This window comes from Candoia aspera, chromosome 4 (assembly GCF_035149785.1).
Source record: "Candoia aspera isolate rCanAsp1 chromosome 4, rCanAsp1.hap2, whole genome shotgun sequence".
In the NCBI taxonomy this organism is placed as follows: domain Eukaryota; kingdom Metazoa; phylum Chordata; class Lepidosauria; order Squamata; family Boidae; genus Candoia; species Candoia aspera.
This window is the reverse complement of record NC_086156.1, coordinates 68,192,783-68,218,336: the sequence shown is the minus strand read 5'-3', so window position 1 is coordinate 68,218,336 and position 25,554 is coordinate 68,192,783. Positions and strand designations below refer to the sequence as shown.

General features: G+C 39.8%; 1 protein-coding gene across 5 annotated transcripts in view; it reads left to right on the top strand.

Annotated features, from left to right (window-relative positions):
* Positions 1-25,342, top strand: part of SLC20A2 (solute carrier family 20 member 2) — a 34,898-nt gene extending 9,556 nt beyond the window's left edge. Inside the window, exons 5-11 of one of the 5 annotated variants that reach the window (XR_010067788.1) lie at positions 1,620-1,736; positions 2,305-2,508; positions 12,682-13,270; positions 20,491-20,676; positions 21,245-21,329; positions 22,153-22,237; positions 24,945-25,061. Coding sequence is in view for 4 of the 5 variants with exons in the window: in XM_063300344.1 (XP_063156414.1) it covers positions 1,620-1,736; positions 2,305-2,508; positions 12,682-13,270; positions 20,491-20,676; positions 22,153-22,237; positions 24,945-25,109 (1,346 nt within the window). In the remaining variant the exon portion in view is untranslated. Of the gene's footprint in view, positions 1-1,619; positions 1,737-2,304; positions 2,509-12,681; positions 13,271-20,490; positions 20,677-21,244; positions 21,330-22,152; positions 22,238-24,944 lie in introns of all 5 variants that reach the window. The other 4 variants (XM_063300346.1, XM_063300345.1, XM_063300344.1 and 1 more) reach the window with 4 other exon arrangements.
* The last annotated feature ends 212 nt before the right edge of the window (positions 25,343-25,554 follow it).

Here is a 25,554-nt window from a genome sequence, read left to right as displayed (position 1 = left end):
GCAAACACCTAAAAAAATCCTGCCCGCTTCTGGAATAAGATTCTTTGGACTGATGAAACCAAGATTAACTTGCACCAGAATGATGGGAAGAGAAAAGTATGGAGAAGGAAAGGAACAGCTCATGATCCAAAGCATACCACATCATCTGTCAAACATGGTGGAGGCAGTGTCATGGCATGGGCATGTATGGCTGCCAATGGAACCGGGTCAGTGGTGTTTCTTGATGACCTGACTGCTGATAAAAGCAGCAGGATGAATTCTGAGGTGTATAGGGCTATACCTTCCGCTCAGATTCAGCCAAATGCTGCCAAACTGATAGGACGCCGCTTCATATTACAGATCGATAATGGCCCAAAACATACAGCAAAAGCTACCCAAGAGTTTCTCAAGGCAAAGAAGTGGGATGCTCTTCAATGGCCAAGTCAGTCACCTGATCTCAGCCCAATAGAGCATGCTTTTCACTTCCTGAAGACAAGACTGAAGGCAGAAAGACCCACAAGGGGCAGCTGCAGTAAAGGCCTGGCAAAGCATCTCGAGGGAGGAAACTCAGCATTTGGTCATGTCCATGGGTTCCAGACTTCAGGCAGTCGTTGACTGCAAAGGATTTTCATCCAGGTATTAAAGGCGATCCTTATGTTTGTAATGATGTTGGTTTGTTCCATTACTTACGAGCCACCAACGATGGGGGTATGTGTATGCCACTGGCTGTACTTCCTGAATGGTTAGTGCCCCACTTTTGTCAAACCCCTTGAGTTACAGCTGAAAGTCCTGACTTCGCTCCCATCTGGGTGTGTTTCCTTTCAACTTCAGTGTGGTGATGTACAGAGACCAAATCCCAAAACAGTTATCCTTATTCCAGTATTTCTGGTCCTGACTGTAGGATTGGCTTTTGTAATAGATTCTAATGTATTGCTGGGGTGATAAACGTGTAGCCCATCAAATCTCTTAGGTACAAGGGGAGTTACAAGGTAAGTGTGTGGAATCTTATAAAGTAAGAAATGCTGGGCTAGTTCCCATGGCAATATTTGCTCCAAACTAGAAGTGCTTTAGACTTTAGGGTACAGCATTAAACTGAGACAAGGAGAAAGCTGTGTGTAATACCTTAAGCATGTAAGCCCAGATAGGCACTTCCTGGCTATTAATCCTCATCTTGCTGGGTGCCACAGAGGTTCTTGAATTGAGCCTCAACACTTGCAATATTTGGCTCAAAAAACCACAATTACATATATCCTTTTTTATTTGGGGGGAATTCATACAAGAATGCTATATCTTTCTATGATAGGTTAAACATTAAATCTAGTTCAAGTTGACTTTGTTGGAATTTTACAGTTAATACGAGTTTTAATAAGTTCAGTTGTCATAACAAATTGTTCCAAGTAATCCAAAAAGGGGGGATGGGATGCAATATTCTGCTTACGAGTTTACAATAATGCCAACCTTTTTTGCAAAAAAGTATTTATATCCTTACATTACAGAGAAAATGACTTAATTTCCTGTTTCTGAGTTCCTGATTTACTGGCTTATATTTCTGAAGCAATTGCAGATCCTCTCTAAAGCCCTATAGCACTTAGCTGATGCATACATAAGAAATACATAATTTTATTTTCTCCTTTTTTCAGTCCTAGGAATCACGCTTCCTATGTGGGCAATAGCACTAATATCAATTGGTGTATCAATTGTATTTGCTGCCTTGGTATGGATATTTGTGTGTCCATGGATGAAAAGAAAAATAGCAAGTATGTCTTTTCATAGGCTGATGTATTAAAATTATCTTGTTTTAAATCTTTCACATGTGAACTTCTAGAAGACTGCAGTAATATTTTAATAATACACTATAAGTATTTTGTTTATTGAGTACTGTAAGACTGTGGTATTTTATTGCTTGCATTTTAACAACTATATACAAGCCATGATTCCAAATGCAATTTTATTACATTCAAGAAGGGGAAATGGTGTGTAAAAGAAAATTAACTTGTACAAGATTGCTTTTAGCTAATTGCAGAATGTTTTGGTCCTGGCAAAAAGTATTTTACTTCTTTATAACATACCTTGAAGAAAGATTAGAACACAAATTAAAGTTTGGTATTCCAAACTAGATAGATGATGATGATTATGCAAAAAAAAAAAAAAAAGATTTCTGTTTTCTTAGTGATAAGTTATAGATGAAAAGATTGTGTCTGGCTAACAAAATAGTAAAACATGGTATCACTATAGTCAGATTGTTTAAAAGACATTAATCATGTTGACACTGAAAGGGAGTTCTGTAAATGAACTATTCTTTATTGAGTCCTGTGTTCTATCTAGGTCGTTTAAAGAAGGAAAGTGCATTATCAAAAATATCTGATGAAAGCCTTGACAAAATTCAAGAAGAGGATATGCCTGTCTTTAAAGAACTTCCTGGTGTAAAAGAAAGTGATGAAAGTACTATTCCCCTGACTAGCTGTGGAACAGAAGAGGCAGGTGTATCAGATAATATAGCAAATGGTAGCCATCCACGTGTACCATATGGTGAGAAATCAAGAGCTTATGTATTCTTTCTCTACTTTTTACGTGTAGTGTCAGGCTGCTGCATATTGAATTATTCTGATGGTATTAAAAAAGCAGTCCATCAAGATTCACTAGCCTTCTAACGTCCATCCCAATCTTTCTAATGTATAGAGTGAATAAAGAAGCATGGTTTTTCTCAGGCACTGCTTCTGAGTTCTTGGGGATTGTATGTACTCACCACAGGTTTATTTTAAAAAAGACATACTTTTACTTTTTTGTTGTTGTTGTTCATTAATCTGTGTCAGCTACTGAAAAGACTACAATTTAGATTTTAGTAAAACCAATTTGTAATATGCTAACAATTAATACCTTCAGCAAAGGATCGTTACCTTGTTGTGGTGCTGGAGCTTGAGCACCTCAATGACGCCATGAGCTAAACTGTGAAAGGCCACCCAAGACGGGAAGGTCATGACAGAGAGGTCAGACTAAATGCGATCCCTGGGGAAGGTAATGGCAACCCACCCCAGTATTCTTGCCTTGAAAACTAAATGGATCAGTACAACCAGAGATACGTTGGTATAGCATTGGAAGATGAGACTCCCAGGTCGGAAGATGGTCAAAATGCTACTGGGGAGGAACAGAGGAGGAGTTCAACTAGCCCCAGACGTGATGACGCAGCTAGCTCAAAGCCAAAAGGATGGCTAGCGGCCGACGGTGCTGGTGGTGAACGGCGAATCCGATGTTCTAAGGATCAGCACACCATTGGAACCTGGAATGTAAGATCTATGAGCCAGGGCAAATTGGATGTGGTTATTGGTGAGATGTCAAGATTAAAGATAGACATTTTGGGCGTCAGTGAACTGAAATGGACTGGAATGGGCCACTTCACATCAAATGACCACCAGATCTACTACTGTGGACAAGAGGACCACAGAAGAAATGGAGTAGCCTTCATAATTAATAGTCAAGTGGCTAAAGCAGTGCTTGGATACAATCCAAAAAACGATAGAATGATCTCAATTCGAATTCAGGGCAAGCCATCTAACATCACAGTGATCCAAATATATGCCCCAACCACAGATGCTGAAGAAGCTGAAGTAGAGCAGTTCTATGAGGATCTGCAGCACCTACTGGACAATACGCCTAAAAGAGATGTTGTTTTCATCACGGGAGACTGGAATGCTAAGGTGGGCAGTCAAATGACACCTGGAATTACAGGTAAGCATGGCCTGGGAGAACAAAACAAAGCAGGACATAGGCTGATAGAATTTTGCCAAGACAACTCACTCTGCATAACAAACACTCTCTTCCAATAACCTAAGAGACGGCTTTATACCTGGACTTCACCAGATGGACAACACCAAAATCAGATTGACAACATCCTTTGCAGCCAAAGGTGGCAGACATCTATACAGTCGGTAAAAACAAGACCTGGAGCTGACTGTAGTTCCGATCACAAACTTCTTATTGCACAATCTAGGATCAGACTAAAGAGATTAGGGAAGACCCACAGATCAGCTAGATATATTGTTTATTCGTTTAGTCGCTTCCGACTCTTCTTGACTTCATGGACCAGCCCACGCCGGAGCTTCCTGTCGGTCATCAAGACCTCCAGCTCCCCCAGGGACGAGTCCATCACCTCTAGAATATCATCCATCCACCTTGCCCTTGGTGGGCCCCTCTTCCTTTTGCCCTCCACTCTCCCTAGCATCAGCATCTTCTCCAGGGTGTCCTGTCTTCTCATTATGTGGCCAAAATATTTCAGTTTTGCCTTTAATATTCCCTCAAGTGAGCAGTCTGGCTTTATTTCCTGGAGGATGGACTGGTTTGATCTTCTTGCAGTCCAAGGCACTCTCAGAATTTTCCTCCAACACCACAGTTCAAAAGCATCAATCTTCCTTCTCTCAGCCTTCCTTATGGTCCAGCTCTCGCAGCCATATGTCACTACGGGGAACACCATTGCTTTAACTATGCGGACCTTTGTTGTCAGTGTGATGTCTCTGCTCTTAACAATTTTATTGAGATTTGTCATTGCTCTTCTCCCAAGGATTAAGCGTCTTCTGATTTCCTGACTGCAGTCAGCATCTGCAGTAACCTTCGCACCAAGAAATACAAAGTCTTTCACTGCCTCTACATTTTCTCCCTCTATTTGCCAGTTATCAATCAAGCTGGTTGCCATAATCTTGGTTTTTTTCAGGTTTAGCTGCAAGCCAGCTTTTGCACTTTCTTCTTTCACCTTCATCATAAGGCTCCTCAGTTCCTCTTCGCTTTCAGCCATCAAAGTGGTATCATCTGCATATCTGAGATTGTTAATGTTTCTTCCAGCGATTTTAACTCCAGCCTTGGATTCCTCCAGCCCAGCATGTCGCATGATGTGTTCTGCGTACAAGTTGAATAGGTAGGGTGAGAGGATACAGCCCTGCCATACTCCTTTCCCAATCTTAAACCAGTCCGTTGTTCCGTGATCTGTTCTTACTGTTGCTACTTGGTCATTATACAGATTCTTCAGGAGGCATACAAGATGACTTGGTATCCCCATACCCCTAAGAACTTCCCACAATTTGTTATGGTCCACACAGTCAAAGGCTTTAGAATAGTCAATAAAACAGAAATAGATGTTTTTCTGAAACTCCCTGGCTTTTTCCATTATCCAGCGGATATTGGCAACTTGGTCCCTAGTTCCTCTGCCTTTTCTAAACCTAGCTTGTACATCTGGTAATTCTCACTCCATGAATTGCTGAAGTCTACCTTGCTGTATCTTGAGCATTACCTTACTGGCATGTGAAATGAGGAATATTAGTGAGCTCATATCTAGCTGATCTGTGGGTCTTCCCTAATCTCTTTAGTCTGATCCTAAATTGTGCAAGAAGAAGTTCGTGATCGGAACTACAGTCAGCTCCAGGTCTTGTTTTTACTGACTATATAGATGTCCGCCACCTTTGGCTGCAAAGAATGTAGTCAATCCGATTTCGGTGTTGTCCATCTGGTGAAGTCCACGTATAAAGCCATCTCTTAGGTTGTTGGAAGAGAGTGTTTGTTATGCAGAGTGAGTTGTCTTGGCAAAATTCTATCAGCCTATGTCCTGCTTTGTTTTGTTCTCCCAGGCCATGCTTACCTGTAATTCCAGGTGTCATTTGACTGCCCACCTTAGCATTCCAGTCTCCCATGATGAAAATAACATCTCTTTTAGGCGTGTTGTCCAGTAGGTTCTGCAGATCCTCATAGAACTGCTCTACTTCAGCTTCTTCAGCATCTGTGGTTGGGGCATATATTTGGATCACTGTGATGTTAGATGGCTTGCCCTGAATTCGAATTGAGATCTTTCTATCGTTTTTTGGATTGTATCCAAGCACTGCTTTAGCCACTTGACTATTAATTATGAAGGCTACTCCGTTTCTTCTGTGGTCCTCTTGTCCACAGTAGTAGATCTGGTGGTCATTTGATGTGAAGTGGCCCATTCCAGTCCATTTCAGTTCAGTGACGCCCAAAATGTCTATCTTTAATCTTGACATCTCACCAATGACCACATTCAATTTGCCCTGGCTCATAGATCTTACATTCCAGGTTCCAATGGTGTGTTGATCCTTAGAACATTGGATTCGCCGTTCACCACCAGCACCGTCGGCCGCTAGCCGTCCTTCCGGCTTTGAGCTAGCTGTGTCATCACGTCTGGGGCTAGTTGAACTCCTCCTCTGTTCCTCCCCAGTAGCATTTTGACCATCTTCCGACCTGGGGGTCTCATCTTCCAATGGTATACCGACATATCTCTGGTTGTACTGATCCATTTAGTTTTCACGGCAAGAATACTGGGGTGGGTTGCCATTACCTTCCCCAGGGATCGCATTTAGTCTGACCTTTCTGTCATGACCTTCCCGTCTTGGGTGGCCCTTCCCGGTTTAGCTCATGGCATCATTGAGGTGCTCAAGCTCCAGCACCACAACAAGGTAACGATCCTTTGCTGAAGAGCTAGGTATGAGCTCACTAATATTCCTAAGGAATATGCAGTGGAGGTGAAGAATAGATTTAAGGGGCTGGACTTAGTAGATAGGGTCCCAGAAGAACTATGGACAGAAGTTTGCAACATTGTTCAGGAGACGGCAACAAAATATATCCCAAGGAAAGAGAAAACCAAGAAGGCAAAATGGCTGTCTGCTGAGACACTAGAAGTAGCCCAAGAAAGAAGGAAAGCAAAAGGCAACAGTGATAGGGGGAGATATGCCCAATTAAATGCAAAATTCCAGAGGTTAGCCAGAAGAGATAAGGAATTATTTTTAAACAAGCAATGCGCGGAAGTGGAAGAAGACAATAGAAGAGGAAGGACAAGAGACCACTTCCAGAACATTAGAAACATCGGAGGTAAATTCCAGGCAAAAATAGGTATGATCAAAAACAAAGATGGCAAGGACCTAACAGAAGAAGAAGAGATCAAGAAAAGGTGGCAAGAATATACAGAAGACCTGTATAGGAAGGATAACAATATCGGGGATAGCTTTGACGGTGTGGTCAGCGAGCTAGAGCCAGACATCCTGAAGAGTGAGGTTGAATGGGCCTTGAGAAGCATTGCTAATAACAAGGCAGCAGGAGACGATGGCATCCCAGCTGAACTGTTCAAAATCTTGCAAGATGATGCTGTCAAGGTAATGCATGCTATATGCCAGCAAATTTGGAAAACACAAGAATGGCCATCAGACTGGAAAAAATCTACTTATATCCCCATACCAAAACAGGGAAACACTAAAGAATGTTCAAACTATCGAACAGTGGCACTCATTTCACATGCCAGTAAGGTAATGCTCAAGATCCTGCAAGGTAGACTTCAGCAGTTCATGGAGCGAGAATTGCCAGATGTACAAGCTGGGTTTAGGAAAGGCAGAGGAACTAGGGACCAAATTGCCAATATCCGCTGGATAATGGAAAAAGCCAGGGAGTTTCAGAAAAACATCTATTTCTGTTTTATTGACTTTATTGACTTGGCTTTATTAAAGCCTTTGACTGTGTGGACCATAACAAATTGTGGCAAGTTCTTAGTGGTATGGGGATACCAAGTCATCTTGTATGCCTCCTGAAGAATCTGTATAACGACCAAGTAGCAACAGTAAGAACAGATCACGGAACAACGGACTGGTTTAAGATTGGAAAAGGAGTACGGCAGGGCTGTATCCTCTCACCCTACCTATTCAACTTGTACGCAGAACACATCATGCGACATGCTGGGCTTGAGGAATCCAAGGCTGGAGTTAAAATTTCTGGAAGAAACATTAACAATCTCAGATATGCAGATGATACCACTTTGATGGCTGAAAGCAAAGAGGAACTGAGGAGCCTTATGATGAAGGTGAAAGAAGAAAGTGCAAAAGCTGGCTTGCAGCTAAACCTGAAGAAAACCAAGATTATGGCAACCAGCTTGATTGATAACTGGCAAATAGAGGGAGAAAATGTAGAAGCAGTGAAAGACTTTGTATTTCTAGGTGCGAAGGTTACTGCAGATGCTGACTGCAGTCAGGAAATCAGAAGATGCTTAATCCTTGGGAGAAGAGCAATGACAAATCTCGATAAAATAGTTAAGAGCAGAGACATCACACTGACAACAAAGGTCCGCATAGTTAAAGCAGTGGTGTTCCCCGTAGTGACATATGGCTGCGAGAGCTGGACCATAAGGAAGGCTGAGAGAAGGAAGATCGATGCTTTTGAACTGTGGTGTTGGAGGAAAATTCTGAGAGTGCCTTGGACTGCAAGAAGATCAAACCAGTCCATCCTCCAGGAAATAAAGCCAGACTACTCACTTGAGGGAATGATATTAAAGGCAAAACTGAAATATTTTGGCCACATAATGAGAAGACAGGACACCCTGGAGAAGATGCTGATGCTAGGGAGAGTGGAGGGCAAAAGGAAGAGGGGCCCACCAAGGGCAAGGTGGATGGATGATATTCTAGAGGTGATGGACTCGTCCCTGGGGGAGCTGGGGGTGTTGACGACCGACAGGAAGTTCTGGCGTGGGCTGGTCCATGAAGTCACGGAGAGTTGGAAGTGACTAAACGAATAAACAACAAAAACAATTAATACAAGTAAAAAATTAATTTCGTATATTTTTTTCTCTTCTGAATAATGTGTGTTGAGGCTTATATACAGCTCCAGCTTCCACCAGACCTCTCCAGTTCTGCATCTGCCTTGTGTCTGTGCTTCAGTCACTGCCACACCAGCAAGCAGTGCCTTCTTTATCTCTCAATTAATTTTGCTAATGTATTTCTGTTCTCTTAGTCAGGGTTCCTAATCTCTTCTTGTTTTATTACTTCTGAGTATTGCAAATCTGTTTATATGGACAGTTCATCTTTTTCAGAGATCCAGAACAGGAATTATTCCTGCTGCTACACTAACAGTCAACCATTTTTATGCTTGAAGCAAAATATACATTCATCATGATCATTAAAATTGCTAGCTTGAAAGGATATATGCACTGTCAACAAACTTAGAGTATAATCGTAAGGTAAAGGTAAAGGTTTCCCTTGACATTAAGTCCAGTCGTGTCCGACTCTAGGGGGCGTTGCTCATCTCCATTTCAAGCCGAAGAGCCCGAGTTTGTCGGTAGACCCTTCCGTGGTCATGTGGCTGGCATGACTAAACGGAACGCCGTTACCTGCCTGCCGAAGCGGTACCTATTAATCTACTCACATTTGCATGTTTTCGAACTGCTAGGTTGGCAGGAGCTGGGACTAGCAATGGGAGCTCACCCCGTCACGCGGATTTGAACCGCCGACCTTCCAATCAGCAAGCTCAGCAGCTCAGCGGTTTAACCCGCAGTGCCACCGCGTCCCACATAATGGTAAAGACAAGACAAATTACAAAGGGAAGGTAAAAAGAACAAGACGGAGCAAAACTTTTTTGTAAATAGTGCCAGTATAAATAACAGTGAAAGGCCAATTGAAAAAGCCCCTTCTGCCATCCCATACGAAGTTCTGGAGTCCAAGAAGGAGGGAGTTGGTGGCTGGCCAAGCAAGCTAGGAGACAGGACCTGGCATGCACACATGCTCTATCTCTGTCTCCCCCCTCCTGTCCATTTCAGAATGATTTGCTATTGACTAGATAACTTAGCTTTTACACTGGTGAGGTGCCGAGCATTACCCTCTGGTATTTGTTGTTGTTCAGTCATTAAGTCATGTCCAACTCTTTGTGACCCCATGGACCATAGCACACCAGGCCTTCCTGTCCGCCACTGTCTCCCAGAGTTTACTCAAATTCACGTTCATTGCATTGGTGATGCTATCTAACCATCTCATCCTCTGCCGTCCCTTTCTCCTTTTGCCTTCAGTCTTTCCCAGCATCAGGGTCTTTTCCAGTGAGTCCTCTCTTTGCATTAGGTGGCAAAGTATTTGAGCTTCAGCTTCAGTATCTGTCCTTCCAATGAACAGTCAGGGTTGATTTCCTGTAGGATTGACTGATTTGACCTCCTTGCAGTCCAAGGGACTCTTAAGATTCTTCTCCAGCACCACAGTTCGAAAGCATCATTCCTCGGCGCTCAGCCTTCCTTATGGTCCAACTTTCACAGCCATACATTACTACTGGGAAAACCATAGCTTTGATTATATGGACCTTGGTCAGCAAGGTGATGTCTCTGCTTTTCAATACGCTGTCTAGGTTTGCCATAGCTTTCCTCCCAAGGAGCAAGTGTTGTTTTATTTCATGGCTGCAGTTACCGTCCATGGTGATCTTGGAGCCCAAGAAAATAAAACCTGTCACTTCTTCCATTTCTTCCCCTTCTATTTGCCAGGAAGTGATGGGACAAGATGCCATGATCTTAGTTTTTTTAATGTTGAGTTTCAAGCCAGCTTTTTGTCAGAACCAAGCTTGCCTCGTGACTAGGAAAGTGAAACTATTTCCGAGTCAGAGGAGGAATTGGAAACTTACTGGGCTGAAATTGGAGAAATGAAACTCCAGCATGACTCAGCAGAGCGGGAAGAATCCACAACGCTGATTGGGTGAGATCCAGAGGAGGATTTGAATACACCAATCAGTGCGCCAGAGACGGGCTGAAAAGCACGTGAAGGAGAAGGTGGCCTGATTGGCTACAGGAGACTCCAAGCGTGCCAAAGACCGGGATAAAAGGCAGCCGCGCAGAGAGCGAGCTGCTGGAGACAACCGATCCTCTAAGCCTGCAGCTTCAGGAAAAGAGTCCTTACCGGTATTGGAGTCTGTCTGTGGCCAAAGAGGAACCAGCGTTCAAGCTCCACTCCAAAGATGAATTGAATCCTGCATCTGCTGCCAGCGAGGAATGTAAGCCGTGCCCAGCAGCCTCCTCAGCAGTGTGGGCAAGCCTTGGCATTCTAGCACCACCATTTGCCTTCAGTCCTGTGCACCCACACTTTGCATGCTCCGTTGTGTCCAGGAATTTCACACCTATCGTGTTCAGGATCTGGGTGCCAGCTTAGTCCGGGGCTTCTAGCCAAGTCCAGCCTAGTTACAAGTTCCAAGCCTGGCTCCAAGTCTCCAGTTCAGAGAATCCAGCCTAGTCTGGGGCTCTGAGTTCGAGTCCTGATCCAAGTCTTCAGTTCATCCCTGTTGTTCGTAGTCCTGATCCCAGATCCAGCGAGTCAGAGATTCAGCATCAGTGTCATTCCAGTATTGTTCCAGTTCAAGAACTGTTGCTTCCAGCCTTCGTGTTCTAGTCGGATCCAGTCGGCCCAGTTGGGCTTGCTTAACCCAGTCTCGCATATCAAGGACTTACTTATTGTAAATAGTTATTTAATAAAGAATATTCTTTGAGAACCTGTCTGGTGCTTAGTCTGAACAGGACACTTTTGCACTCTCCTCTTTCACCCTCATCAAGAGGCTCTTCAGTTCCTCTTCACTTTCTCCCATTAGGGTGGTATCGTCTGCATATCTCAGGTTGTTGATATTTCTCCTGGCAATCTTAATTCCACCTTGTGATTCATCCAGCCCGGCATTTCTCATGATGTACCCTGTATACAAGTTAAATAAGCAGGGTGACAAAATACAGCTTTGTTGTACTCCTTTCCTAATTTTGAACCAATCGGTTGTTCCATGTCCGGTTCTAACTGTTGCTTCCTGACCCACATACAGGTTTCTCAGGAGACAGGTAAGGTGGTCCGGTACTGCCATCTCTTTAAGAATTTGCCACAGTTTGTTGTGATCCACACAATCAAAGGCTTTAGTGTAGTCAATGAAGCAGAAGTAATTGTTTTTCTGGAACTCTTGCTTTCTCCATGATCCAGCAAATATTGGCAATTTGATTTCTAGTTCCTCTGCCTCTTCAAAACCCAGCTTGTACTTCTGGTAGTTCTCGGTTCACATACTGCTGAAGCCTAGCTTGTAGGATTTTGAGCATAACCTTGCTAGCATGTGAAATGAGCGCAATTGTGCAGTAGTTTGAACTTTCTTTGGCATTGCCCTTCTTTCGGATTGGAACGTAAACTGACCTTTTCCAATCCTGTGGCCACTGTTGAGTTTTCCAAATTTGTTGGCATACTGTATTGAGTACAGCACTTTAACAGCATCATCTTTTAGGATTTTAAATAGCTCAGCTGGAATACTGTCACCCTCTGGTATACTGGAGAGCAAATATAAAGGTGCCCAATGGTTAAAAGGCTTTGTCCCTGTGACACGGGAGAGGTAGAAACTTGGGAACATGTCATTCTCCATTGCCCATTTTATAGAGAGAGAAGCGCTAGGCTTATTTTTCCCCTAACTGGGGAATGCCCTGATAGACCAGACTTGGCCTATGTCCAATTTCTATTAGAGGGTAATAGTCCCTGCATCGTGGCTAACGTCGCAAAATTTTGTGCCACTATTTGCAAAATTCGGTGGGCATGTACTGAATACAGCACTAGTTAAATATGTTTATTTTATCCTTGCCCCATACTTACGTTACTGTATTGACTGTAACCTTATTCCCTTTTAACTTTGACAGAGTCCACCCAGTTCTGGATGTTTTCTATTGCTTTTCTGTATTTTAGCTGGCAGTTGAACATAGGGGCTTGGTACTTCTGGTGCATTTTAATTCTGATCTAGTGGGTAAATAGGATCTATTGCTTCTACTGCTTTTATTCCTTTTATTGTCCTATTTGTACTGGCTACTGAATACTAGTGAAAAATAGAAAATAAAGAAGCAATATTTTCTGGAGTGTGTTACAAACCTCTTGAATTTTCTTTGGAAAATAAGATTTTTCTCTAATATTTCAGGAAGGGCATTTTCAATGACTCACAGTATGGTGAAATCACCTGTCTCCAATGGCACATTTAATTTTGATGGCCACATGAAGAGTGACATCCATGTGTACCACACTGTGCACAAAGACTCAGGATTGTACAAAGATTTACTGCACAAAATACATCTAGATAGAGGGAATGAGGATAGGCCTTCGCAAGAAAATAACTACAAGTTACTGCGGCGCAACAATAGCTACACTTGTTACACCGCTGCCATATGTGGGATGCCTGTGCATTCTTCCTTCAAGGCTGCCGACGTGTCCACCCCAGAAGACAGTGAAAAGCTAGTTGCAGACACAGTATCTTATTCCAAAAAGAGGATTCGCTATGACAGCTACTCCAGCTACTGCAATGCTGTGGCCGAAGCAGAAATTGAAGCAGAGGAAGGAGGTGTAGAGATGAAATTGGCGTCTGAGTTAGTAGATCCTAATCATCCCAATGACGATACTGCAGAAGAAGAGAGAGATGAGCGGGACTCCTCAGAGGTCCACCTCCTTTTTCACTTCCTCCAAATCCTGACAGCTTGCTTTGGGTCTTTTGCTCATGGAGGCAATGATGTCAGGTAGGTAATGATGGCTTCATGTATGTCATAATATAGCAATTTTTTTAGTGTTGCAATTGGTTCCAGTTGTTGAGAGTTCTTATAACAAATGTTACGGTTTTCTGCAGAAATTTACTGTCTCAACAATTTTAAACATTTAAGGTATTAAATGATCAAAAGTATTAAAAATACTTTTATCTGTGGCTTTATGTCACAACTCTTATCTATTTCTTGCTGTGGTTTCTACTTGTTTGCATGAAAAACAAATACACTGGTAAACAAGGGTCTCACTCCTACCGGGAGAGAATGAAGCAAGGAATAGTTGCTCAGCAATAACAACAACAACAAAAAAAAACAGCATGTGCATATAAATCTAATAAGCCGATACAGTCATCAAAATTCCCATAACAAAGAGAGTCTGTCCTGTCTTGCTTTGGTCTATGAGTGCTTCCAGACAGAGGCCTGCTGTTGCTATTAATCTGAAAATACTCCTTGCCTTCTTCTGGAAATATTTTTAGGAGGAAAAGTAGAATTAGCAATTGTAAAACCCAGGGTTATAAAAGGAAAATAATATCATTTGGATAGGCTAGAATAGCTGCTCATTCTAGGGAGGATGGAAAGCAGATGCTTATTATCAGCCATCCTGGCTTGAAGATGCCAGTCAGCTACAACATTCAAGTGTTGCTGTTTCAATTTTGTGTGTATGTGTTTTATAGTTTCTGCTTCTTTATTATTTCATCATCTTCTTTAGAAATAGAATAGCAGCTCTCAGATTATATTCTGTGGGTGCTTACTGGACTTTCTGCAACAAGTCGTTAGTGGCAAGTAAACAGCTTGAGAGGCATCTTTATTGCTATTATGGAACCATCTTTGCATTAACAAGACAGGGTCATGCTGTTTCTTTTTGGCGGAAATATTGCCCATAATGTTTTGTGTAGAAAATTGCAGGCATGGAACATTGTTCATGCATAGGAAATTGAATATATAGAAATCCTGTTAATAGGTAATTTCCAATTTTACATTGGCTACTAAGTGGGTTACAAGCATAGCATGAAGTTCTTGTGGCCTATTTGCAGTTGCATATAATTTAGCTTTTTTAGAGTCACTATTGTCAAAAGGGATGTTCTTTCCCTTTAGCAATTTTCACAATATAGGAGGATTTTGCTTGTTTTTAGTTTTTGTGGGAAGAGTAGTCCCTTGTTTATTCCATTGCACTTGGAAGGTCTTTTAAGCAATGTTTATCTTTGGAAACCTTTTTCCCAAAATACCTTTTTCCATATAAGTGTTTTCATTCACTCCTAATTGAAAAATATTGCACATCACTATTTTGGGGAGAAGCTGTGATTTATAGTCATCTCTTGTCTACATTTAGTTACAGTCCTATCCATGTTTATTCAGAGACTAGTTTCATGGACTCTAGGCATTCATATTAGGCTCCATCAGATGCCGGGACATTGTCACGTTGTGCTGAAAGGGAAGAGGGGAAGGGAAGAAGAGTAGCTACTGTTCAGTTTAATGAAGAATTCCTTAGAATTTAAAAGCTTACACAGTTTTCTGTCCTTGAGTAGGTCTTCATAATATAGTGTGAATTCTGGAATATTTAGGGAGTGAGTAGTTCCCTACTCTTGGCTCTCCTCAGGAAATCCCAGAAGAAGCCCAAGGTACAGCTGTTGGGAGTTGACATCTTTTGCCTCAGCTAAGTGCATCTACAGTTACTGGGTTTCTTTCCCTCTGATCAAAACCTGGGTTAACTCCCCAAATACCAGAGGACGGAAGAGAATGATACAATCTGTCTTTATTTATATTGTACCTTTGTGTGAATTTTAAGGATGAGCAGCTTTGTAAACTGATACATGCTGAAAACCAGATAGAAATATGATACAAAAATAGACAGCTTAGTGCCCATTGTGTCCATGAATATCTTTTGGTGTCTGTCAGGTTCCCCGACATACCTGCCTTTATTACTTTGTAGATTCCTATAATGAAAATTAAACAAAAAGCTAGAAACGTTATTTCCAAAATGTGTATTGCCCCAGTGTAGGCATAATAGGCACACTTAGAAAATAAAGTGCTTGATGGCTGCAGGCCAGAGCTTTGTTTGGAGATACCAGCAAAAAGACAAAAGTAAGCTTGGATGATACATTGCATCCTGAGAGGCTAGTGGTAACGGAGAGAAATTTCAGTTTCTTTCTGGGGGGAAAAATGTTTTTGATTGGCTATTTCCCCATGGCCTTCATTTTGTGAAAGCATCCATGACATGCTTTCAAAATTGTAAGTGTGACAACTGGCTAAAAGAAAAACTTGGAATGGCCAATAATTGGTACCAAATATATTGGCTTCAGAATATGGGTTATTTTTAATAGAAGAGGAAGCATTATACGCAAAAAAGGGCTTTGTTGTGTTGAGTGCCTTTTGTTGAATGATGATTTAACAAGATTTATAGTCTTCCCTTTTATACAATGGGGTGAGGTTTTATAGTCTTCCTTTTTATCCAATAGGGTGAGGTTAGTTATGACCTACTCCAGTTAACTCTTCAGCTTATTTTGACAATCTCTTTTGAGTTGCACTAAAATTATTTACTCCTAAGGTAAAAGCCACAAGAAATGAAAGAGTTTATTTTTTGTCAGTAGCTAATGCTTTTTGTACATTTATTTTTGTTATTTATTTAATTATTGAAGAAATTGGTATGGCTGCCCAGCTTGAACAGTTGCAGTTCTGGGCAACGTACAGTCAACAAGTAAACAATACAGTTAAAAACAACAAAAATTTAATAAGCAACCAGGAACTAAAATTTCTATTTCCCCCTTCCAGGAGGAAACTGCAAACAACTTGGCCCCAGTGCCCAAGGAAGTTGCTGGACCTAGCCACAAATGTTTTGTTTTATATGGTTTGAAATCAGTGGCTCCAGTTTTAAAAGATTTTGTTAACCATTTCTTATTTGCTTCGCACTGTGTCAGGCAGAACCATTGCCCTTGATTTCAGCTGTGTATTTTGGCAAGTCACTTAGACTAAATATAGTCAGTGATGGTCTTGGGATATTATCTTCAATCTCTGAATTGTACATTCTCTGGATTCCATTCTCCATTGCCAGTGGTTTGGGGAAGGGCTGGTGTTAATGTACTAAACTTGAGCTATTGTATTTAACATTTTAGGTTGTTTTACTGATAATCAAATTGATGCTTTCTTAGCCTAGGAGAACATTGTGACAGCCAGGCACCATTCCATTTTTGACTTCATGTTTCAAGTTTATTTATTAAATAGGTGTAGCCATAGGCCATTACATCTTATTAACACTATAAAAATTCAGTTAAAACCGATCTTGTTTCCTTAGTGGCCCAACACCTGCTACTGTTTAACTTCTACATGATTTAGACAATATAAAATATAAAAGATAATGCAGTAAATGCTTAAATTGAGAATGGCTACAAGAGAAGTCAATGTACAACAGGAATTTTCTAATATCTGCCCTCAATCATGTCTGAGGTTAAGTTTGCAACCTTAAAAGCTGTGATGCTTCAGTCTTTTTTGGCAGAAGGTTATATTAGCTAGATGATGATGGTGATTTCAATTTCCTGCCTTTTTAGATATACCTCAAGGCAGCAAACATACCTAATATTCTTGCCTCCTATTTTCCCCACAACAACAGCCCTGTGAGATAGGCTGGGTTGAAAGAGAGAGTGGCTCAAAGTCACCCAGCTGGCTTTCATGCCTAAGGTGGGACTAGAACTCAACAGTCTCTGGTTCTAGGCCATCCCCCTTTGCCATTACACCAAACTGGCTCTCTCTATGGTCTAGCTATACCAGGGTGAGGACCTTGTTGTCACCATAAGTTTCTTACCCTCCTAGTGTCCATATTACAAATCAACTGTCACAGTTCCTTAAATTCAAAGGGCCAGTTGGTATTAAGTATGAATACTTATCCAACAATTCACATAAGGCAAATTTTCAGCCACTTTGTTGGATTAACGAATTAACACATTGCCTAACTCTTTTACAGTGATACATTTTAAAAAGCTAAGCGGGGCCGTAAAAAAGCTAAGCAGCATGACTTTAAATTGAAGGTAAGCTCCATTCAGCTCATAGAAGATGGACAGGCATTCCTATGGGAAGCCCAAATAATCTTTTGCAAAGGTGATTTTCTGTAGTTTCTAAAAATCTGGTGTAATGGGCATTCCACCCCCAAATTTTTGCTCTAAACAGCATTTGCAGGATGATTTTCCTGCAGAGCAATTTTAACATTGGATCAGTTATTTTGCTTCCTTTTGCATTTAAAACGTCATACTTGCTCCTATTGTTACTATTTTAATATAGTCTGTGTGAGCATTCCAAGTCAATGTCTTATTAAACACTTATTTTTTGCTTGCACTGTTCTAGAGTGTCTTTAGTAGACCATATAAACATTTTGGACCATTTTGCCAAACTCCCCAAAAATATTTGATCTGATTTCAATTTAGTGTTCTTGCTACAAGCTTTTATTTTGGAATTTTGTGTCTTATAGGACCTCAGTATCACAGTTTAAGTCTACACTTACAGCAAGCTGCAAGTCAGTCTTGGTTATGTATATGTTACTATATATGCAAAGATTTCTTATTTGTATATATATTTGGAGGTATATATTTTATTACGTTTTTATTCATTAAGGAATAACACAATACAAAGAGTTCCAGCCAGGAACTAGAAATTATCCAAGTAATGTTATAAGATACAACATGTGTCCAGCAAGGTGGTGGTGATGATGGTGGTTATTACTAATTACATTTATAGACTGCCAAATCCCTCTTGGTGGTGTTCAGATAAGATATGTAAGAAACAATACACAATGAACAAAAACCATACAAACAAACTAATGAAAAACTCAGAGTAAAGTTAAATTAACCAAACCAAGATGGTGTCAAGGCCCAAATGCTCTATGGAAGAGCTCTGTTTTGAGGAGCTGCCAGAAGCCAATCAGGATAGGAGCCAACTGGATGTCTGCTAGAAGATCATTCCAAAGAAACACTGAAAAGAGCATTGCTAAGCTTTAGCTCCTCTCACATTCCTAAAGTAAAGTGGGTTTGGGGGGGGGGAGACTGAACTAGTTGGGCCAATTCCAATTGCAATTTTAGATTTATGACTTTACAGATTTCATGCATAAATTTGAGAGCTTCAGAGAATAGAAAGTTGCTGAAACTGAATTAAAAAAATGCTGTGATAGTGTGAATGAGTGAGTAATGGTTCAGGTTTGGATTAAGAGCAGGAAGACCCTGGTTTTGGTCCACCCTCAGCCAGAGAAGTTCACCAGGTGATTTTGGACCAGTCATTCTCTTTCAGCTCAAAGTACCTCACAGGTTAGTAGTTGTGAAGAAAAACAGCAGAGGAAGCACTATTTATGTTGCCTTGAGCTCCTGAATGAAAGCCAGGATACAAATCTAATAAATAGATGGATAGAACTCTTCTCTGTTTGTAACTATATGAAAAAGAATCAACCTCAATAAGTCTCTCTTCTCTTTTCCTGTCCTTCTCCCACACCTTCATTTTCGCTGCTTTAAAAATATCAAAATGTTAAACTGTAGTTGGGAATTTTTTTTTCTATAATGTAACATATATCTTTATTAGCCATATGCGAAATGTTTTAAAATTGAAACATTTGAAGCTTGAAATACTCTATTTAGAATTTCAAATATAGCAGGTCCCCAGTTTAAGAACGAGTTCCGTCCCTAAGTCTGTCCTTAAGTGAAATTTGAAGGTAAGTCGGAACAATTATTAGCATCACTTAGTCAAATGTTTGTCTTAGTATATAATATGTATTTTACCTTTCTATGCATATAGAATGCTTAAGAAACACTTCCAAATACACTAAAAGATCTTAAACATAATAATACACAAAGTAATGTTGTGTATTTGACTTGAAACATTGGACTTAACTTGAATGCTTAATGTAATAGGCTTTATGGCAGTCCGTTCTTAACTAGGAGTCGTCGGTAAACCAGGACGTTCTTAAGCCAGGGACCTGCTGTACTCCATTGCAAGCTCATTTCAGATTTGTATGAAATTCATTTCAAACATTTCAAATTAAAAATGTTTGCATACCTATAATTGTTAGTACAGTGAAGGGACAAAATTATTAGTAGACATTTTTCAGAATTGCTGTGTGTTAATAAGGGATATAAAGTAAAAGAGCATGATTCTCCCTCCTTCAGATCATCTTTGAATATCCCTCATCTCATCTTAATCATGGGTCATAAACCCAATGAAATCATAACTCTGCTTCTGAATTACTGTAATTGCTGTCTTTAAGCAGGCATTACAGCCAGTCTCAGGAAAAGATAAACAGGATCCAGTGTATGTTTTTTAGCATCAAGATGGTAGATGGTTGTTGTATCCATTGAATGACTCCTTAAAACAACCACAACTTTTATCCAGGCTTGCACAGAGGTTCGGCTGCTCAATGAATAGAAGGAAGGCACTGTGCTTGTATGAAGTCAGAAGAGCTGCTTCTGGTTCATTTTTGAGATTGGACAGCCCTAAAGTCCAACACTACTTTTCATAAAATTCCCAGGATTTTTTGTGTCACTTGTGTATTCCAAGTTGATATGTACTGGTTCCTATATTTTATACCTTATTTTAAAAATCCAGTCCACAAATTTTTAAATGGCCCATGCAACACATTGAGGAGGAGGAGAAGGAAGTAGGCTCTGCTTTCTGTTCTCTTCACCAATCTAACTTTGGATAAGAGATTAATATAAAACAAGGTCTCTTTCAACCTCCCCTTGGTAAATATATAGATTCGTAACAGAGAAAACATTACCTGAGGTACCCAGACTTGAGACCATTTAGAGCTTCAAACCAACTGTTGGATTTGAGCTCAGAAATTAACTTAGTGCCAGTGTAGCTGTGCTAACTATTAAATAATCAATGGTTCTGAGGTCATCTGGACATAAATATCATAAAACTAATGATAAACAACCCCCAAAATGCTTTAATGACTGGATTTTGTCTTAGCTCTCAATTTTTGCCAAGTAACACGAGTCTTGCAAAAGTGCCACTCTTCCAATAAAGAGAAGCAGGGAAGAGCATAACAGCATGGCTGCTATGTTCAGGGAGGCAAGAATTTAATTTAAGAACATTGGAGGAGATTAAGGAGACAGCACAAGGCTGTAGAAAAATGGCTGTTTGTAAGAGATTAGTCTGATGAACTTTAAGATGGTCTTTAGACAATTTCACAAAGTATTTAGGATCTGATGTTATATTTTCTTCTCTAGCAATGCTATAGGCCCTTTGGTTGCCCTCTGGCTTATATATGATCAGGGTCGTGTAATGCAAGATGCTCCTACTCCTGTTTGGCTGCTACTATATGGAGGCATTGGCATCTGTGTAGGCCTCTGGGTCTGGGGGCGAAGAGTGATCCAAACAATGGGAAAAGACCTGACACCTATCACACCATCAAGGTAAACGCATGTTGAGTGGGTAATGCTTATTTTGATAAGTTTTGCCATGGCATCTTTGCCTCTAATGATTTTTGCTTTTGAACTGAGTTGAATATCTTGTCTTTAAACTAACATGATATCTTTAAATTGTTGAGGTTTAGTTGAGCAGAAAAGTCTTGACGGTGTCTTGAATAGCATAGAGAAAAGGCATAAATCAAAGTAGTTTGCCATGAGCTTCCCCAAAACTAAAAACTGGATCCATGATTTTTGTTTGCTTTTAATGCATACTAGACTTCTGCTGCTAACCTAATTGCTAATTAAGCCTGATTCCTTGGAATGTAAATAAGATTTCAAGTATCAGAAACCTGCTTCACTAATTCAATCTGGATGTATGTGTGTGTATATAGTTTTCATTATCCAGCAGCTTCTTGTTCTCTTAATATAACTCAATGACCAAACATCGGAAGAAAGCATTTGAAGAAGCTACGGGTAAGATTTTGGCATGTTGCATGGTGTAAGCCCAGACTGATAGATCAAGATTTTTTTTAAAGAAGTGTGACTGTGAAGTGTTTTCTTATGCTTCCTGCAGTGGATTCACTATTGAGTTGGCTTCGGCGTTCACAGTTGTGATAGCTTCCAATGTTGGACTTCCTGTCAGTACTACACACTGCAAGGTATGCCTTTGCCCTGTGACTGCAGCCAGGCCAGTCTGGATTATTCGTTTTTTTTTTTAAACCTTGCTGCTCAGATCAGTTTATAATGGCATGATACCACAGCAGGAAATTTAAATTGGATGTAGAAGACATTCCTTCTATTCTTAAAAAATACATGATATATGAGGTCTTACTTCCCTTCTCACACATTTCATTTCCTTTCTCATATTATGCAACTGAGAATTTTTAAACTTGCCATCACTTATTCAGAACTAAATGCACATCCACATTCAATTTTATGAAGTTATGCATTCCTTTAAAAATCAGTCATTGGGGTTTTGCATGCCCTGTTAATTTCATAGACCTTGTGCAGAAACTAATGTGCTTCTTATTCAATGCCCAGTTTTTATATAACTCTGCAATTGCACAAGAGTACGAAATAAAATTTCTATGTACATTTTAAAAATGTAAATATAAGAAAAAAGATCTAGTCATGAGAATAGGACTGAGGCGTTTTATGGCCTGATACAGGAAGTCTAAATGACTGTTGTTCATTACTGTGAATACAGCAAGCTAAAAAAATCTGTATTAGGCTTTCCCTGATGGTATCTCAAGTGGTGCTGCTTTAGCCTGCCTGTTGGTAGATTTGGCTCTGAATAGCAGTGTTTTTTCCTGTAGGTCATGCCACATGAACTTTGATCTGCTGCATTCTTCTTTGTTCAGAGGTTCTGACACTTCACACCCTTCATCCTGCCACTTTCCGGATGAATGCATGGCATGGGATTTCCTATGTGTCATTTTTACGCTACAAAGTCTCCATCTGTCTCTCTTTATTTCTTCACAGTGGATTTTGCATTGAAGTTATGTGTGCGCTAACCGTACTTGTAGCCTCAAATGTGGGTATTCCAATAAGCTCCACTCATTGCAAGGTATTGGAGTTTGCAGTGGTCGTGCTAATTAAACACATTCACAATCATTTAAGAACATATATAAATAGTTAATCCTGATTTTTCCCCATTTTGCCTTCATTATGTAATGTCTCATGACGTATAACATGTTGCTTATAAGAGCAATAGCCAAAACTCAAAATGTGGAATTTTGAATTAGTTTCAGAAATGCTTTGAAAAATTGGAGTAATAAATTTTCCCAAATGTTAGGATGCTGATTTTTAAAACAAATATTAGATTGGACAAATGATAGATAGTTTATTATTTTTATTGCTTATTGCTTTTATTGCAACTTGTGAATTACATTGTAGTATTCATTTAATAGTCAATTAACAAGCAATAAGCATCTTAACGTCTTAGTATTCTTGCTTCTGCATATTAAACTTAAATGTTAGCTTTGCATTAATAGTTTTGTTCTCAAAAAGAGTTTAAAAGTTTTTCTTATTAAACACTTGTGGATTGTAGGATGTAAAAATTGGGGGAGCACCACAAGTGCAGTTCAGTCTAAGTCACAGCTTTTTTGTTTGAAGGCAAATGGTGCTTAGTTTCAAGCCAATAAAAACCTAGCTGTTTGAAATTCTAGAAATTGCTGTAGCTTTTCAGTGATTAACCTAACTGCTTCTCTAATATATACTTTCATTAAAATATAGTACACTAAACTTATATAATGTATAAAATTGCGTCTAAAGGCCAGTATCACTGATGCCCTTTTAAAATTTGGGGAAAACATGAATTAAAAGAGCATAAATTGCATTGTTCAGTTCAATCTTTAAATAAAATTTGGTGCTTTTCATATTCAATTTATAGTAGCATTCCTTATTCTTTCTCTATAAAATCCTTTTAAACCCAGGCTAGTACTTCAGACCCATCTGTCAGTTTTTGCATGTCCCTCTCCCCCTCGTCTTTTTCCTCATTTTGTTGAAAAGAAGAAAAAAGCTAGCAAAAAAAGTGATGGAGGCACAATTGGTGTGACCAATCAGCTGGAAATCAGAAGGAAATCCTAAAGGAATGAACAAAGCAGAAAGATAGTAGAAAGCATCTCTGTGATAGTACTGATTGTTGAATATGGTAGGATGAAGATAAATACTGTTTATATTCCAGCTTGAAACATATTGAAATAGTGGGCTTTGATACTGCAATTAGCAGTCACATATCTCAGATTTCAGGTCCAGGTGAGAGAATAACTGAACACTGTTCATGCCCTTGTAACAGAAATAAAAGATCTGGGTGTGACAGAGCCGGGGGGCAATAGGAGAGCTTAGTAACTATCCTCCCGTTCAGTGTGCAGTAGCTGACCAGTGCAGCAGTTGAACTTTAGTTATGGGACACTGTCATCTGTCATTCTTGAATGTTACAAATTGTGTCCTCCAATACTTGCATTTGTTTCTGCTGTGCCTGGCACCTGCTCAGTGCTGCTTAAAAAATGTGCTGCTACAACAACACTACCAATGTGTATCACATGATCCAAACAAGTCCATGTGGAAAATTCATTCTTGTGCACATGAGGAAGCGTGTAGCCATACTTCTTCTTTGGAAATAGGTGCTGATGTTTCATGGAATGCCATTCTAGATGGTCTCTTAATCTTTGCTTCTAATCATTCAGCTGGCAATTAAAAGGGATTGAAAAATCATAGATTCCAGATAAAAATGAGTAGAAGCAACTTATTAGCTTCTATGCATTTTTATTTTTAAGGCTTTGCAGTGTTTCAGATTTGATTCCCAAAAGGTGCTTTAGAGCACCTAATATAGCATGTGTTTACAACTTTTTAAAGCAGCCACACCTTTTTCTGGGATCACACAGCAGCTTTTTGGAATTGAATCCAAAGCTCTGCCTAGCTCTTATTTATTTATATGCAATCACCTTATAAGTATTGAGTTTCAGCCAGGAAGTCCGTATTACTGCTATTTCCAAAGTCATGGTGTCAGAATTGGTTGATCAGAAAGGGTCATTTGACTAGCTTTTAAGATATATTAAGTAGATTATGCTGTCAACAATAATTGGTTTGAACTGGAACTTTTTAGAATCTTTGTAATATGACTTGATTTAACCAAGAAATGATAAGCAGAGATGAATATATGCTTTTCTGTAGTTTCATGTACCTACAGAACAGGTGCTTATACACAGAGCAACCTAAATTCAGTTTCAGAAGTTTTCAGTAAAAATTACTGTGTGTAGCAGAGCTGGAAAAGATCTTTGTTTGGCAGCATTTATAAAACTGCTCCACGTAGAAATGAAGCAGAAATTTGTATGTCAGCAGTTTTTCAGAAGCTTTATAACTTTGGGCATCAGCTGACTGGCATTTCTTGTAGACTAGGGTCCATAAATGCGGTTGTTTAATGGCCAGGAGCACATTAACTTTTCTGGCAATGTTGAGAAAATGGGAGGGTTGAGATGTCACCAAAGCCTGGCATTAGAATATAGCTTTTTAAAGTGAACAGTTTTCCATTACATCAGGCATTAGACATGCTCAGAATATCACTCATTACCCTGATTGTGTCCAAAATCAGGCATGACAACCAACCCATCCCTTCCCCCCAGTCACTGCTATGTACAGGGTAGTAGGATGATGGTGATCACCAAGAATTCCTGGCTATTTAAGACAAGCAAAATTTATTGACCCTCAGTCATAAGTATGTATTACCCATGTTAAGATATATTTAATTCTGATTTTCTTCTCAAACTTCCAAGGTTGGCTCTGTGGTAGCAGTTGGTTGGATACGGTCCAAGAAGGCTGTTGACTGGCATCTCTTCCGCAATATCTTTCTAGCCTGGTTTGTGACTGTTCCTGTAGCTGGCTTATTCAGTGCTGGCGTCATGGCAATCTTAATGTATGGAATATTACGATATGTCTGATACTTCAATGTTCTTTCCAGAAAAAAAGGGAGTATCTCTTTTAACTAAAAGAAGACAACATCTTGCCCTCAGAATGCAGAGCTCCCTGATCAACCATAGACATACAGTAAGAGCGAGGCTTTTACCCTCAGTATTTAACATCTACTGTACATATCATCAGTGTCATTGGTGCCGTTTCTTCTGTATGTGTATATATATATATATACATATATATATATATATATATGTATGTATATGTGTATGTGTGTGTGTGTATATATATATATATATATGTGTGTGTATATATATATGTGTATATATATATATATATATATATATATATATATATATATATGCTTTTAGTTGATAACGCTACCTTAAATTATAAGTGAGGTGAAAATAATTGCCTAGAACTTAATCTCTAGTAAAATATGTACATAATGTATCATTTAGTGGCAATTTTTAA